This window comes from Amborella trichopoda, chromosome 4 (assembly GCF_054954075.1).
Source record: "Amborella trichopoda isolate Santa Cruz 75 chromosome 4, AtrichopodaSantaCruz75HAP2 v2.0, whole genome shotgun sequence".
NCBI lineage: Eukaryota > Viridiplantae > Streptophyta > Magnoliopsida > Amborellales > Amborellaceae > Amborella > Amborella trichopoda.
The window spans coordinates 1,113,598-1,130,484 of record NC_142339.1 but is presented as its reverse complement, the minus strand read 5'-3'; the positions used below and the strand labels follow the sequence as shown (position 1 = coordinate 1,130,484).

General features: G+C 37.6%; 1 protein-coding gene across 6 annotated transcripts; it reads left to right on the top strand.

Annotated features, from left to right (window-relative positions):
• The first annotated feature begins 992 nt into the window (after window positions 1–992).
• On the top strand, window positions 993–16,532 carry PSD (ARM repeat superfamily protein). 6 transcript variants are annotated; one of them, XM_011627017.3, is made up of 14 exons: window positions 993–3,325; window positions 3,527–3,622; window positions 3,900–3,989; window positions 4,510–4,614; window positions 5,147–5,206; window positions 5,803–5,865; window positions 5,948–6,043; window positions 11,998–12,162; window positions 13,902–14,075; window positions 14,176–14,241; window positions 14,608–14,706; window positions 14,805–14,951; window positions 15,337–15,562; window positions 16,106–16,532. In XM_011627017.3, exons 1-13 carry the CDS (start codon window positions 1,577–1,579, stop codon window positions 15,424–15,426), a joined length of 3,000 nt encoding a protein of 999 aa, XP_011625319.2. In that variant the 5' UTR covers window positions 993–1,576; the 3' UTR covers window positions 15,427–15,562; window positions 16,106–16,532. The 6 variants fall into 6 exon arrangements, with proteins under 6 accessions (XP_011625319.2, XP_020526101.2, XP_088720326.1 ...); XM_020670442.2 differs by having other exon boundaries at window positions 15,334–15,562; XM_088864200.1 differs by lacking the exon at window positions 16,106–16,532 and adding an exon at window positions 15,078–15,093 and having other exon boundaries at window positions 15,334–15,449.
• The last annotated feature ends 355 nt before the right edge of the window (window positions 16,533–16,887 follow it).

Here is a 16,887-nt window from a genome sequence, read left to right as displayed (position 1 = left end):
ATCTGAACTGAGCTCGGGTCTAGGTATTGGATTGGGTGGGTTGGGTCCGGGTTCAAATGACTTAGGCCTAGTTGGGTATGGGTTTAATTTGGATCCTATCTGGTCGGGTCAAGTTGGGTTTGGATCGAGTTTAACCCGACCCGACTCGACTTCAAATACATTAATTTTAAATATATAATTATACAAGTCAAATAATATTAACTATATTTTGTTAAAATAAAAATTTAAATTATTATTATTTATTTCTAGACCTAACGGGACCATGTGGATTGGGTCTCAGGTCTGGATGACTGAGACATGAAACGCACCAAACCCAAAACAAACCACCCCTTGGAGAAATAAATGAATTCCAAAGATTTTGGGCAAATCCGAAGAGGTTTTCTTGTGCATTCATCACATAATATTTTTACATCCCAAGTTATGCCCGGTGATGTTGGTGATTGTTTGGGTCAAGCTAGACCCCACCCATTGTAAAATGGACAATCCATTTTTTTTGTCAAAAAATCTCATTGGTCAATTCTCTCAACCTCAAGATATATGAATATTGAATAGAAAAGAATTTCAAACCCAAAAAAAGTGCATCATAAAGTTTTAACACCATTACTTTATCTTTGGACGACGAGGAGGTTTGAGGAGGTTTAAGGTGGTACCTTATGTAAACCCTACCGTTAATTAAAGATTTGAACTTAGAAACGTGGGCATGAAACAAGGATACATTTTTACAATCTTATGGTGTTAAATTAATATTATTTTTGAATATCACAATAATTTTTAAAAAAAGCCTAAAATAATATCATTTATCTTTGATATAAGGTGGTTACATTAATCTTGATGAAATTGGGTGGCTGCAATTATTCCATTGATCAAGCTCAGAGTTCAAAATAAAATTTATTAAACTTTGTAACACATCCGAGTTATCAAATTTCACATCGGATAGTTGTGAGCCTCGTTGTACAATCCCAATTTTAAAGCCCATTAACATTCCGTTTGTTATTCTAAACCTATTAACCAAGAAAAGTAGTGTTAAGTTAATCAAGAACGTAGCGTGCTGCCCAAACAAGTCCTTAAGGTTGTACTCCCCCTATATATAATCGCAGAGAGAGGCGCGCAGTTAGCAAATTGTTTCATTCATCGTTAAACAAGGAAAAAAATAACGAGAAACTAGAACTTCTCTGCAAATACGTAATAAGAGGGTTTGAGAGTCTATCCTCCCATCTGGATTTTCTCCTAACCATTGTATATAAAGCCCTGTTTTTTTTACCTTCCTATTTTATTAAGTTTATTGAGAAGAGTCATTGATTTGAATTGTTTTTAACCGCCTGCTTTTAGGGTTTTTTCTCTGCTTTAAAGCAGGCCATTAGTGTCTGCTACTAGGGTCCTTTGCAATCCATTGGAAAGGAGGAGCTAGAGAGAGCTTAATCGTGGCGTTCTATGGTTATCTAATGGTTTTTTAATTTCTTAATTAAAGGGTTTTGAGGATTTGTTTCAGAGAAGAGATTTTTCTATGATATATCCAGAGCTTTAACACGTTAAAACCCTAGACTGAGCAGAACCAATTTCACTTCTGGTTCAAGCCATGGATGACCTAGAGAAAGCAATTATCATCAGCTTTGACGAATCAGGAAATATAAACCCCAGTCTCAAGGCTCAGGCTATTGCTTATTCTCAACAGATAAAGGAGACCCCTTCGATACACCGCTTGTTTATCGAGAGGCTCTCTTACAGTAACTACACTCAGGTTCAGTTCTGGTGCTTGCAAGCTTTAGAAGAAGTTCTAAGGCTTAGGTATTCTTCTCTGAATTCAGACGAAAGGTCTTTTATTCGCAAATCTATTACTTCGATTGCTTGTCTTGAAGGTCTTGATGGTCAGGATTCATCCACAATCAGGGTTTTGAATGCTCCAGTCTTCGTAAAGAACAAGCTTGCTCAAATCATTGTAACGCTAATCCACCTTGAATACCCCATTGCCTGGTCCTCCATCTTCTTGGATTTTCTGTCTCATCTCTCTAAAGGTCCATTGGTTGTTGACATGTTTTGTCGAGTTTTGAATGCCCTAGATGAAGAGCTCATAAGCTTGGATTATCCTCGAAGCCAAGAGGAGTTACAAGCAGCTGTTAGAGTAAAGGATGCAATGAGGCAACAATGTGTGCCTCAAATTGTTGGAGCCTGGTATGAACTTGTAACCTTGTATAAAGACTCAAATCCAGAGCTAGCTGCTAGTGTTTTGGATACTATGCATAGATACGTGAACTGGATTGATATAGGGCTCATAGCAAATGAAGTATTTGTACCTCTTCTTTTCGAGATCATGCTCTCTGAATTGAAATTAGAGCATTTAAGATGTGCTTCTTCTACTTGTGTTTCTTCAATTGTTGGTAAGAGAATGGACCCTCAATCAAAGCTCACTTTGTTAAGGAAGATCCAAATAAATCGGGTTTTTAGTTTGGTTTTAGGAGATGAAGAAACCCAGTTGAAATCTACTGTCTCTGATCTTCTTACTTGCTATGCAACTGAGGTTTTGGATTGCTCAAAGAGACTGGACTCTGAAAAAGTTTGTGAGTCGAACATAGATTATAAAAGCTTATCCATTGAACTCTTGGATGAGGTTTTGCCATCTGTTTTCTATGTTATGAAGCACAATGAGATTGATTCTTCTTTTAACACTGTTCAGTTTTTATCAAACTATGTTTCCACCATGAAAAGCCTCTCCCCTTTGAGGGAGAAGCACATTCTTCATTTGGGTCAGATCCTAGAAGTCATTCGAGCTCGAATTTGCTATGAACCCATATATAGGGAAAACCTGAATATCCCGGATAAGATTGGAATGGAAGAGGAGGATAGAATGTTAGAATATCGAAGGGATTTATTCGTGCTTCTTCGAAGTGCAGGTAGAGTGGCACCCGATGTTACCCAACTATTTGTTAGGAACACTTTTGCGACTGCTTTGGGATCCTCGGAAATGCAAGTTGAAGAGGTAGAAGCTGCAATTTCTCTTTTATATGCGATTGGGGAAGCGATTAGTGATGAGGGAATCCGGACTGGAACTGGGGTCTTGGGTGAGATTGTTCCATTGCTCTTATCAGCAAGGTTTCCTTGCCATTCTCATAGGCTTGTGGCATTGGCTCACTTGGAAACTGTGTTTAGATATGCAAAGTTTGTGCAAGAGCACACAGAGTATGTGCATGTGGTGCTTGGTGTGTTCTTAGATGCAAGGGGTATCCACCACCCAAATCGTAGAGTGAGCCGGCGAGCCAGTTATCTCTTCACAAGGGTTGTGAAGCTCTTGAGAGGGCATCTTATACCCTTCATTCCAACGATCCTACAGGTACCTTTTGGTATTTTTGATGCTTTTCTATCTTTGCCTGTATTTTTGATGCTTTTCTATCTTTGCCTAATTGGCTGTCAGGCATTTCATTGAAGTTATGTTTTTGGGTTTTATTTGTACTTGTGTTTATTTAAAGTCTTTTCTTCCTTGGTTCAACATTTGTTGTTGACTATTTTTTTTTTATGATGGGTGGATGATCAGAGTCTTCAAGATACTGTTGTTGAGTTCACAAGATCTGATTGGTCTGCAAAAGAGCTGAAGGGAATGGGTTCAGAAGATGGAAGTCACATATTTGAGGTGAATATCATCTATATGCAAATTGCTACTATTTCTAATTCCTTTCAAAAGGCTCCAAATTTTGATTTTGTTTTGTGTTCCTACTTCTGATAGCTATGTTTTAAGTTGATTTTTTGTAATTATTACACTTTGACCCAACCCTTAATAGAGCAGAATGGCGGACCAGAAATTGTGTAGCCGACCCCAATTAGTTGGGAAAAGGCTCTGATACTGACGATGATTACGCTTTTACATGGCAAATGATTTTATGTTCACACTACTTTGTGCATGTTTATAGGCAATTGGCTTGCTGATTGGAATGGAGGAAGTATCGCCAGATAAGCAATCTGAATACCTCTCGGCATTGCTCGTGCCTCTATGTCGACAGGTGCTATAGCTGCTGCTTCTTGTAGTGGAATACTCAACTAGGCCAGTTAGTTTGCAACTATTCAACAAACTGTTTCCTTGATAATATCTAAACTTTTATTGAGGTGGTTATGATGTGAATTGCTAGACCTGTACTTGTCTATTAGGTGAAGCCTAGAAATAGTACATTGATTACTTTTGGGCATATATATTGTCTTGGAAACACTCTGGAACCCACTTAATCTGTTAGCACTTAATCTGTTGGTTAGCAATGTGCCATGATCCCTTGTGAGTGGTCCACATGGTTACTTACCCATGCAGTCTCGGTGCAACCATCCTGTCTTTGGTGATGCTTTGCTGAGGTATTGCAGATTGGGTCTGCATCAAGTTATAGGCATTTTTCATTAATGCTATAGTCATTTTCGGGAAGATTGATTTATTTTAAATAACTTTCAGGTTATCTGTAAAGTTTACGTGGTTGCTATTGCTATTTGCATCCTTGTGTTGTTTGATATACCTTAATATACCTCCGCTTGTTGCAGGTTGATTCGCTGCTTTCAAACTCCAGACAGCAGAACCCTGCAGATAATGCTGCTAATGTAGTTCGCATCCAGCAAGCAATTGTGGCTATAAATGCACTGAGCAAGGTCTTCTTTCATTCTCAAGCTATCTGTAACTTGTGCTCATTGGTTTCTAGAGTTGGACAGTTTCTCCTCACAACCATCCCCTTGTCTTGCCATCGTTGTGGTGGAGTTTTAAAGATCGTATGTAGAGAACTAGAGATAGCAAGGAGCTGCATTCGATATGTTCCTTATTAGCTTGGGTATTTCAGATTAAAATCAGATGTTTGTGCTCTTATCATCTGAAGCATCCATTCCAAGAAACATGTTTTATGCATGGTCACATAAAGATCGCTTCTGGTTTCTCATGCTTGACTTGCTCTCTGATTTACATGGGTCTGGTTTGCTTCAACTTCAGCAAATTATACTGGATTTTAAGTTTTAACTCAAGAATATGCTATTCTAGTTGGTCTTGTTCACTAGAGTAATTAAAATAAGCGGCTTATGTGATGATCTGGGAAAAAGCTTAGGCACCAGTAGCTTTTTCATCTTTTTTAATAAAATATTTTTATATATAAATCACAGATCTTATGTTTCTCTCTTGCTATGAATTGTTTAGGGTTTTAGTGAGCGGCTTGTGACAACTGGACGTCCCACAATTGGATACATGTTTAAGCAGGTAAATGGACAAGCTTTTCGTATATGCCATGCACACATGCAGGTTTTGGGGTTTTACCAATAATACCTGATTCCAGAGTTTGATTTCAACTCTATTTCATTTGTATATAGTTGATCTATCCCAGGTAAAATGATTGAAAGGCTGGATATGAGTGGTTCTTCTTTCCTTTTCTATCTGAGGTCCAATATGTCCTTTAGATTCCGGAAATCTCTGACATATTTCTATCATTCAAAAAAAATGTCTGGTATATTCATGAGCTTTAAATCTTTGAATTCCTTTGATGCATGATGCCAGTTTTAAAAAAATCTTTGGCCTATTTTAGTATTTTACTGGTAATCCTTGTGCTGATATTGGGCAAAATCCAGAAAGACCTTTGAGATTACGTGGCAGTTCTCTTTTTGAAAATTAAAGGATAATGCATTTCTATCTTTGATTTTTACCAGAAGAATTCCTTTTTACCCTTCTTAAAGATATTCTATATGTAGAACTCACACACACATGCAAATTTTCTTTCTTTCATTCTATAGTGTCTTCTAGAAAGATTTTTCTTGTACTATGTCTGAATTTTTCCTTTTCCGGCTTGTTGAAATTGTCAGACTCTGGATGTTCTTATGCAAGTCCTTGTGGTGTTTCCCAAGCATGAACAGCTGAGGAGTAAGGTAAAAAGACCTCAGTGCACTCTTGTTCTCTCAAGTTGAATTGGCCAATTCATAATCTTATATTTGATTTTGGTAACTGCAGGTTACCTCATTTCTTCACCGAATGGTCGATACTTTGGGGCCATCAGTATTTCCTTACCTTCCTAGAGCACTCGAACAATTGCTTGTGGAAAGTGAGGTGCGTATAAGGATTCAGTGCTGTTGTACTTATTGTCTCTGTTGCCGTATGTTCACAGCTAGATGTATGACCACAATTTATCTTATCAGTTCACTCGCCCCGTTCCAATATTACTCTTTTTGGGAAAGTATACTAAACCATAATGGATTATGGAAAACCAGTTCCCATTTAGGTCATCGCCTTCCTATTAAAATGGGGACCTGGGCAAGTGATGGTTGGAGAGTGGGACCCACTAGAACAGGAAATGACCTTTATGGTGATTCCCATTCTCTCCACCAGCGTCTGTGATTTCATTAGATGGTGCCTGTTTTCCATAGTCCATTCGGTTATATGTTGGACTTATTTGTTTGTATTGAGGCTTGAGGCCTACATTATATCCCTCTTACTAGATAGTTGATAGTTATAGGTATATAATTATGGAAAAAGTTTATATAAGGTTGGCACCTTAAAATGTAGAATTAAGGTGTACTTCTAGAATCCTTTGAAAAGAGTTGTTTTGATGTTCGAAAAGTATTGAATTGATCATCTCGATATCCAGATGTATAGATATGGAGAAAAAAAGAAAGAGATTTCAAATCCTAAAAATAGTACATCTTGCAACACGTTATGTGGACCGTCTATTTTCAAGACTTTCATGTGTTTATCGATCTGCTTGATTTGAATCATTTTTGGTGTTAAAAGTTTTGTAATTAGAGATAGAAAAAGATTCTTGCATCATCCTTAGAAATTTCGACAAAAAAATTGCATCTCATGCGAAAATTTGAATGTACACCTTACTTTGATTGTTTAAGGTTGCAACCTTATGCAAATCACAACCTATAATTGTGTATCTGTTCTGGAGATCTTATAAAGATTAGTCAGTTTAGTTGGTATGTTAGATTGTGGACCTAGAGATGTATGCAACTTAGACAGGATATGATACTAGGAGAGTTATTTATTTTATTGATTAAATATTTCTATGAAGCAGGAGTATGTAGACTTTATTATGTGGCTTAGTTTCCCTTTCATAATTACTGGTATAGCTCACTATAAAAACCTGTTACATGAGAAGCATTTTTTAAGTGGATCGGCGGAGTGGATCGTCCACCCACTTATCTCGTTCCGAATCTGCCTGGATTGATGATATGGTAAAATTAGGAAAAAAAGTAAAGAAAAGAATACGACCATATAATATATAGGGCATAATCTTTAGGTTGGCTTGACCATTTGAACTTATGGGTGAGATCTGATGTTTGATCCTCTGCAATGTGCTATATTTTTTTAACCCTTAAAAAGAAAAATGAGGCACGAACAATTTTTTTTTCAAACGGTTAAAAAAAAGGAAGCGCGCTGCAAGGGATTTGAACCTCGATCTCGTAGTTCAATAGATCCTGGCTCACCATTTAAGCCATCCGGCTCTTTTGTAATAAAAGGTCTATGTTACATATTATATATTATGTAATTGCCGATTTCCGATCAGGAATAAGCATTGTCCCTGGAGATTCCTAAACCAGATTGCGATTTTTTGAACACTGATGAGAAGTCTTTCGATAAACATATTACAAGGTAAGAATGTTATAAGATAAAGGTATTAAGAATTGTTACAAAGAGGGGATGGAATTGCTTTGATGATGTCCAGTAATGTAAGTATTTACTTCTTGTCATGCTTGTGTATTATTTGATGAACAAAAACATCCATCTAATGATTTAGTTACCATAATAAAATTGTAACCTTTCTTGGCAAAAGGGTAAAGAATGATGGATTCTCGTTCACTCAAACCTTCTCCAGAAACCCTATTTGAGGCCAGTACACCATCCACTGTATTGGCTTCCTATATACGTAGTGGGTCAAGATCGCGATGGGCAACTTTTATAACACCCTCTAATTATGCCCACAAGCCTCTCTACTTAAAAGTGTGGATCCATTAGTCCCTCGAATTGCATTAAGCGATTGTCCTTCCAATTCCAGGGGGACTGGAGAAGGATGGTACAAAAATCTTGTGTGTATGTAGGAGAGTTATTTCCCATGTCTATATGGAGTCTGCTACTCATCCTAGCCCACAGATACCTTGCTAGCACAACCTACCCCTGGTCCTGCATGGCCACAGAAGAACTGAATCAAAACAGATCTTTAGCAGCCCGTGTTGGTGTGAGGTCTATGCCGGTATCTAACATAAATTGTAGATGTTATATGTACGGTGCAACCTAGCACCCGACTCACAGGGCATACCATCTTGATTATATATGTGGACTCTTAATCAGTGTAGAAGAAATGGGAGGTGCATTAAAATGGGAGGTTGTGCGGCTTAGGGCTGTTAACTTGCCAGTCTCGGCCTGCAGGATTTCTGGTCAGACCTAGTTTCGGGCATTTAAGGCCATCGTGGCGAGCTTGAGCCAGGCCTAGTGGGCCTGAAACATTTTCGTGCCGGGCTCTAGCTAGCATCCGCTTGGCATGAATTTTCTTAGTACAAATAAGTATATTAAGATGTTCTCTTTCTTCCATATTTATATACGCCATGGGCCTAGCATGATGGCCCGGCCCCGCCCGACTTTTGGGGCCCTGGCCGGGGTCGGCCTTTTTATTAGTAATTCGGGTTGGGCCTGGGCCAATCCAGGAGTATATTTTCATGCCATACCTAGAGTATTTCGGCCTGGTCTGCCCTGCCTTAGACCCATCCCCTTAATAACCCTAGTGCATCTGACCTAGGCCAGATGGTGGCCTCTTTTTTGTGGGGGCCCCTGAGAGGGAAACAAGAGGTCCAGTGTGGAGGAAGGCAACGAGGGGGGGGGTGGCTATGACTCTCATAATACGTCATGAATTAGGAAACTAAGAAAGGCGCAATCAAATGCCCTTTAAGTGAGAGTTCGATTTCATAAGAGATGATATCAATTTTAAGAGATAATAAAATGAGGTAATGAATTAAATAGCAATTCAAACATGAAACATCTTCCCCCCCTCTGTGTGTGTATGTGTGTGCAACTGTGTTGCTAGTGCTGCCCATGGTAGCCCTCCCTAAGGCAGGCTGTATTGCCAAGGAGGGTTATTTAGGGTTTGGGCCACCTCAAAGTGTCGCCTAGGATCCAATGCAGCTGGCCTTTTTATTATACTGCTACGAATTTACTAAAAGAAAATGATGTTGACTCGATGACTTTCTTTCAAGAAAAGAAAGTTGGTTGTTTTGATAACGAGCGCGGAAAGGTTCTTAGCCATTGGTGACCGATCCGGGGCACCGATCCGTTTTTTAAACCACTGGTTTTATGCTAGTGACATTGCCATTTCTAGTCCTTTTTTTTTATTATTTTTCTTCTTTTTTTTTATGAAAATTTCTTTGCCAGTCCCATTTTATTGCTACCCATAAATGAGTGGGAAGAATTTGTCTTCATCGAGCAAATGAAAGATGAGCTGCTCATGACCCTACTGATACTTGTATAAGATTGAAGAAGGCATTATCTTGGCTGAGGAAGTCACCTTGTATTTGGAAACTGACTGACTCTGGCTCAGACTAACTGATTCACCTGAACACGGGCCAGTTACCTGGTCTGTGTAAAAGATTTGGAGATTCTCCCGAATCTGACTTGATCATGGACCTAGTTTGTTAATTTTTACAGACTCAGCCTAGTCGAACTGCTGAATCAGGCTCAGGACCCTGGCAAGTTCCGACGAGTCCAAGTTTTAAATCACAGATGCCAAACATATCATGTTTTGAGGAATTTAATAGAGGGGTAGTTATTAGAGAGCCCATAGGAGATGGTGCTTTTATGATTGCAGCATTTCATTTTCCCTGCCCAGTCACAGTGGGTAGAATGGGTACTTTCCAATTCTGCCCCTCGAAAAATCAAATTTTTTTTAAAGAATTTCAAATTATCAATGTTTAAGATTACTGATGTTTTGCAGTTTGTATCGTTGTGAGATATTAATGCTAGCTAGATCTTTAGTACATATATTTTGCAGTTTCTATTTTTTTTCAATGTTTGAATAGTTGGTCGTGACTTGATTTGAATCTCTACTCAAGTCCGTTTTGGGGGTTGCTGACTTAAAAAATATAACATTCCAATTTTTTGTTCGAATTTTTTGCTCTCTGGTATAAAAATTGGAAAATTTGTCAATTTTTTGGCCAACTTGCTAGTGAATATACCGACTCAAGTCGCTTTTCAAAATCCAAATTGTGACTTGGCTTTGACTTTTTTTAGACATTGATTCCAGTGAGTATTGTTGTTGCATATACTGATTACTGACATCTGTAGAATTTTGCTCTTGAAAGAAAGGCAAGATGTCGGTATTACAAATATCAATATTGTAAACACTTGTTTTAATGGGAGAGATCCAACAGCTCACTATTTTGATTCTAATGAGATGTTATTACAAAACTGATATCTCAAGTAAGTTTTCTTTTTGTTGTTACAAAATCAACATTTCCTTTGCACGTGTTGTTGTTGGTACAAAATCAACATTTCCTTTGGATTGTGAAGGATGCTAAGTGCACACGCATGCGCAGGTGCTTATGCAAGGGCACATGATGGTGCACTTTGCACCTCACTACCATTCACGTGAAGAGCCACTCTACACTATATAAAAACGGTTTTATACTCCCCATTTAAAAATCTCTTTACCAACTCATTATTTTCAAATCTCTTGAAGGAAAAACAATATGTCTGTATTTCAAATACCAATATCTTGTAAGCACCTGGTTTTTAGAAAACGACAGATTCAACCACTCCCAATTTTATTATGCGCCCACTGTTTTTTTCTTCTGCCGCCATAAAGATGGTGGTGATTTTGGTAATGAGTCAATTTAGCCATCAGGTCAGCTGATTATTAAGAAAAATGAGAAGTTGAACTTTAACCTTTTCCAAAAAGCGGAGGTTTTGTGGTAGAGAGCAAATTCCTCATATGGGGGCAAAGTTGAAATAAGCATTCTTGAGGGCTTTTTGTTAAAATTCCCTGATAGAACTAACTAATATTCTATGTTAGTTGCAGTTCCTCAGTTCTGTTGATTTTTTTTGTTGGTGGCTTTTTACATACTGGAATTGGTTTATTGGGGATTCATCTTCTTTTGGAAGATATTGGATTGGCTACACAAGTTATCTTATGAGTGGAGAGAAAATATTGGCATTGTTGTGCTGAAATATTTTTCCCATTAACCATCATCTATAAGCCTTTCTGCGCTTGTTGTACGTGATGGATGCAAAATATATGCCATTTCATGGTTCAAATGTTGCTATTGATTGGTATTACGTAATTGTGAGGACTGTATTTGTTGTTCGTTTTGGATGTCTAAAACAGCATGCCTAAAAATTAAGGCTCTACATAATGATGATTGGTCACATTTAGAACCACTATTAGGGACTTTTTAAATGCATTGTTATTGATTTGTATTACATAATTCTGAGGACTCTATTTGTTGCTTGTTTTGGATGTCTGAAACAGCATGCCTAAATATTAAGGTTCTACATAATGATGATTGGTCACATTTAGAACCAGTATTAGGGACTTTTTAAATGCATTTAGATATTTGGTATTTGTCTTCACCTCCCTTGATAATTAGAAATTTAGAAGAACTTTTGCTTTGTGACCTTGAGTAAGACGCAGTATTTGTCTACTTATTTGAATTGTGAACTTGTGGGTAGTTGCACGCATCCATTGTGACTGAATGTGAACATCTTAATTCCTGCACAATGAACCCATTTTATGGACCATTTACTCTAGCCAACCAGAAGTTACTTATGGTCCTTTTGAGAGCATGTATTTTGCTTGTTAACCATACCTTTGGCTGTACAAGCTAGGATTGGAACCTGAGATCAAACTATTAAAGCTCCATATCTTGTTTCCTTGCATTCGAAGTTAAAAGGTTTTCTGCTGCTTTCAACAACTTTATCTCTTTGCTTGTTGCTTGGAAATTGATTTCCTTATGAAATAATTCTCTTATGGTTAGGAGGTTAGCACCTGCTCTAATTTGTGTAATTCATATATGCAGCCCAAAGAATTGGTCAGCTTCCTGGTATTAATCAATCAACTTATATCAAAATTCAAGGGTGAAATGGGTGCAATATTGGAAGAAATATTTCCATTTATTGCAAGTCGTGTGTTTCACATTCTCCCCAAGGATGTGTTCCCTTCTGGACCTGGAGGTAACACGGAGGTAAGTTCAGCTTCTTTATTCTTTTCCTCTCAATCGATTATATAAGGACAGTACCCAGAATGCCGTCATAGATCATGTAGGCCATCCAAAGATTGAAATACGAAGACAGTATTGCATGGTTTACTTCTTTTTAAAATGGCTATTTTATCAATGGAAGCTTTCTGCTCTCTTGGGAATTGAAGCTAATTTTTTTAATCGGGAATAGAAATTATGTGGAGAACTGGAATTCTAGGTGGATTGAATGATTGAGGGCAATTTTGACTCTTCACTTTCGAAAATCCTCACTTTTTGATTTGAAGTTGTCCTTCTACATTTTTCACCAATAGATGTTTGAGTTTGTTCAAAAAATCTGAAATCCCACTTTACTCAACATACAATACGATGGTTTAGGATAAAGCGAGTGTTACTCTTTATGCTAAAATCTCTCTCTGTTTTTTTGATACATTATTGAAATTTTTCTTTTGATTGGTAAATTAAATTCATTAATATGTACAATTAGACCTATGCATGACTCTCTGCTAGATGCTTCAACTCTTTATATATCATAAGAATTTATAACTAGTCCAGCTTTGGAGACTTCTTGAGCAAGTGTGTCAGCCTCTGCATTACATTCTCTTCATATATGGCTAAAAGAAACCCCCATCTTCTCAGTGGTTGCCCTTATTTCATCCATTATATGTTGTAAGTGCCAAAGCACAATCTGCCTTCCCACAGAGAGAGGGAGGGAGGGAGGGAGGGGCTAAACCAGTAGATATGGCCTAAACCAGTATCTTCCTGAATAGTGAATGTATTGTTTTTAGTACAACAAAAGGAGGAAGATACGGCCTAAGCCAGTACGTACCTGAATATTTGGCTTTTAGTTCGACAGATGGCGGAAGAAATGGCCTAAACCAGAATCTTCCCGAAGATATGAACTTTAGTTTGACCAAAGGAGGGAGATACAACTTAAACCAGTTTCTTCCTGAAGATATGGCTTTTAATTCGACAAAAGGATACAGAAAATATGTCACCTTTTGGTTAAGATCTATCTTAAAGTTGTCTAAATAAAGCTATCATGACTATTCCCTGAGATTCTCAAAGCTCTTCTTTATAAAATTTCAAATGCTCGATTTAGTCATTGTAGATTCTGTGTTTTTCAAAATTGAACATTATTTTTGGAAAAATTCCAGACAAAGGCTTCTCAGTAAGGGAAAGTTCTCTGAGTCCAACTGTCTTCTGTTGGCCCAAGTCCAAGACAATGAGCAGCTCAGAGTCCGAATTCTACCACTTCACTAACCCCCCCCCAAAAGAAAAGAAGAGAGGCTAGAAGTAGGGTGTTGTTTTTGTTCTTAGCTCCCTTTTGATACGTGAGCTATTATTGACTTGACGAAAAGTTTTAGTGAATCCACTGATTGGCTTGTCCCAAAAACAACCAATGCTTTCCCTCCCTTACCTTTCTTTCTCTTTTTGCTTCAATTTCCAACAATTTCAAATCTAAAAAATTCATACTCTCGGAGCAGACAGTAGGTTCTCGCTCTTACTATTTTAGCCGAAACTGTTACTAATCTTCTCTGCTTCTTGATCGCTGACTTTTCCTTTGAGTGAATGATTATGTGGTTCTATTCGTATTTGGCTCTCTTTGTCTGCAAATGTTTGATCATTCTACTGTCTCTTTTTTCTTTGCCCATATAACCTGGAAATTAGAATAAGTGGATAACTTCCTTTTATTTAGTTATATTGGTTTTAATGTGGCATTACAGGAACTTCGAGAGCTGCAAGAGCTTCAGCGAACTCTGTATACCTTCCTCCATGTGATGACTACACATGATCTATCATCAGTTTTCCTTACCCCTAAAAGCAGGGAATACTTGGATGAAATAATGCGCTTGCTTCTTTATACTGCATGTACTCACAAAGACATCCTTGTACGAAAGGTAAGTTTGTAGTTACTACTGTCTTTTTCAGACATTCTTTAGACAATATTGCTAGTTTATTTGATTAATTACTGACCTTTAATGACCTTGTTGGTTACAGGCTTGTGTACAGATTTTTGTTAAACTAATAAGAGACTGGTGTACCTTATCGAATGAGGAAGAAAAGGTTTGTGGCCTTGAAGACTTGCATGTCTTCCTAGTTTAGAACTAAGCTTTGCTGGGTTCCGGTCAAGCATTGCACGATTTTATTCCTCAAAGACTTGCAATCTTCCTAGTTTAGAGCTAAGCTTTGCTCGGTTCCGGTTAAACATTGCACCATTTTATTTCTCTAACTTGTTTTCTCTTTCCAATACTCCACTGCATTCTTTCTTTATCTAAAGGTCTCCGCATGCTTTCCTTATCTAAAACTCACTGCACTGTTCCACTCTCTAAAACTTATTGCACGCTTTATTGCTCTGAAACTTACTGCATTCTTTATATCTCTAATTTGTAATGCTCATTTCTCACTCTCTTATCTCCCATGTCCTTACAGGTGCCTGGTTTCCGGAGCTTTATTATCGAGACATTTGCTACCAACTGCTGTTTATATAGTGTGCTCGATAGTTCTTTTGAGCTCCGTGATGCAAACACAGTAAGCTTTATTCATTTTGTGCTTTCTAGTCTTTTCAAGGTATCTGTGACTTCTGTCAAAACTGATGAACACACTATTTTCTTGTGCAAATTTTGCAGCTTGTTCTTTTTGGAGAAATTGTGGCCGCTCAGAAGGTCATGTACGAGAAGTTTGGTAATGACTTTCTCATTCATTTTGTGAACAAAGGATTCCCAGCTGCTCACTGTCCTCAGAACCTTGCTGAGCAGTATTGTCAAACACTCCAGGTATGGATCCTTGACTAGTTTTTTTCTTCCTTATTGTTTTCTGAGCCTTTCTTTGCTTCATAACTAGAATCTTAAGTTTGAAATTGCCCTCTTTTCATATTTCCTATTCTTCCTGTGATTTTGTAGCTGGTGGAAATTTGAGGTTCCTCTCTCTCTCTCTCTCGTTCACACACCCACAAATGCACACACGAATTGTGGGACTTGTTATTGGAAATATATTCTGATGGAGTATGATGTGCAGATCCACACACGGTCCTTACCTATGTTTTCACAACTTGTCAGCACTTTGGAGTGGTTTTTTCTCTTTTTGTTTTTTGTGTGTAGTAGCCTTTTTTTTTTTTTTTTTTTTTTTTCTGTTCTTAACTTTGTGCATGGGATCCAGCAGTGCAGTGATGTTAAAGCATTAAAGTCATTCTACCAGTCCCTCATCGAAAACTTAAGACATCAACAAAACGGAAGCCTCGTCTTCAGATAGCATTAGCCTACCCGACTCTTCCATGCCCATGTATTATTTCTACCGCGCTTCTCTTGTAGAAGCCACAGGTGCTGGCTTTATTTTATTTTTTGATCTGGTCAAGCCTTGCCAAAAGCACTCTCAAATTATCAAATAGGTATGCTTTTTTGTCGTTGTTCGATTTCATTTATCTTTTATGTGGTATGGTGGTACACAACTGAGGTCCCAAGATCTACCCGTTACAATGCACAGTGGAGACCTCTTGGTGAAAAAAAGAGGAAAGTGGACAGTGGAGAGATTTTTTTGAATAGTAACGTGAAACCATCAAATCAAACCAAGATTTATTATGTCAATGACCAAGGTTTACCGGGCGTTCGGTTCATTTTCACTGTCCATCGTTGGGAACTGATGGTGGATCTGTTAGCTGTGTACCATATACCATACGCAATAATAACTTGTTTATGCTTATGGGGTGTCGGCTTTGATTCTTACAAATGGCTTCTCTTTCAGAACAGTCTGTGTGTGCTCTGTTTCTTTGGCTGGATTTTCTTTAGAGTCAAGTTGAGATGAGATTTCTCATGACTAGAGTTCACCTTCCTATGGATGTATCATTAAAATGTTTCATGGTCTTATGTCTATGAAGTTACTTCATGTTTTGTTTCTAAATTCTAATCAATCCTATTATTTTTTTAATCTTCAGGTGTATATTTCGGGGATCACTTGTTCAAAAAAGCGAGAAGAGAAGAAAACACATTCATTTTGACATTTGAGTTTGGTGTGTAAATTTGTGTGTATACCTTTTCACCAATTGAGAGAGAGAGAGAGAGAGAGAGAGAGCGATAATTTTTTGATCCAGAGAGAGAACCATAATTTTTTGATCCATTTTTGGCACAAGAAGTCTCCATCTAATTGATGTCACCTTGTGTGGTTGACCTTTCTCTCCATGAAACCAATAAGGATGTGTATATTCATGGGCCTTTCCTGAACATAGTTACATTCATTAAGCACGCTTCTTTCGTTGTTTTGTGGGGTGATTAGAGAATTTTGACGTGGTTTTGAATGTATATTCATAGTTTTGAATGTTTAGAGCTCGACAAAATGAAGGATTGTTCGTTGCGAGGGGATCATCTTTTTGTTAGCTTTGTGAGTGGAAACAAGTTTGTACTAGCTCTCATCTTTGTTGTGATGTTGGATTCATTAAAAAAGACGGATTTCAAATCATGAAAATACTGCGCCTTGTAACGGATTATCTTGATTGTTCATCTTCAAAATTTCCTGGAGATTTACTTTCAAAGGGAAAAGTTTACGAGTGCGAGGTTTTAAAAAATCAGATTAATGCGCTTCTAAAAAATTCTTTAAATTTTTTTTGTTTTGATACTAAAAATTCCTCAATTTGTTCATCTCAACCTCAAGATGTATAGGCACGACAAAAAAAAAGTTCAAGAATTGAAAATAGTACGCTACTATCTATCAATTTTCGAG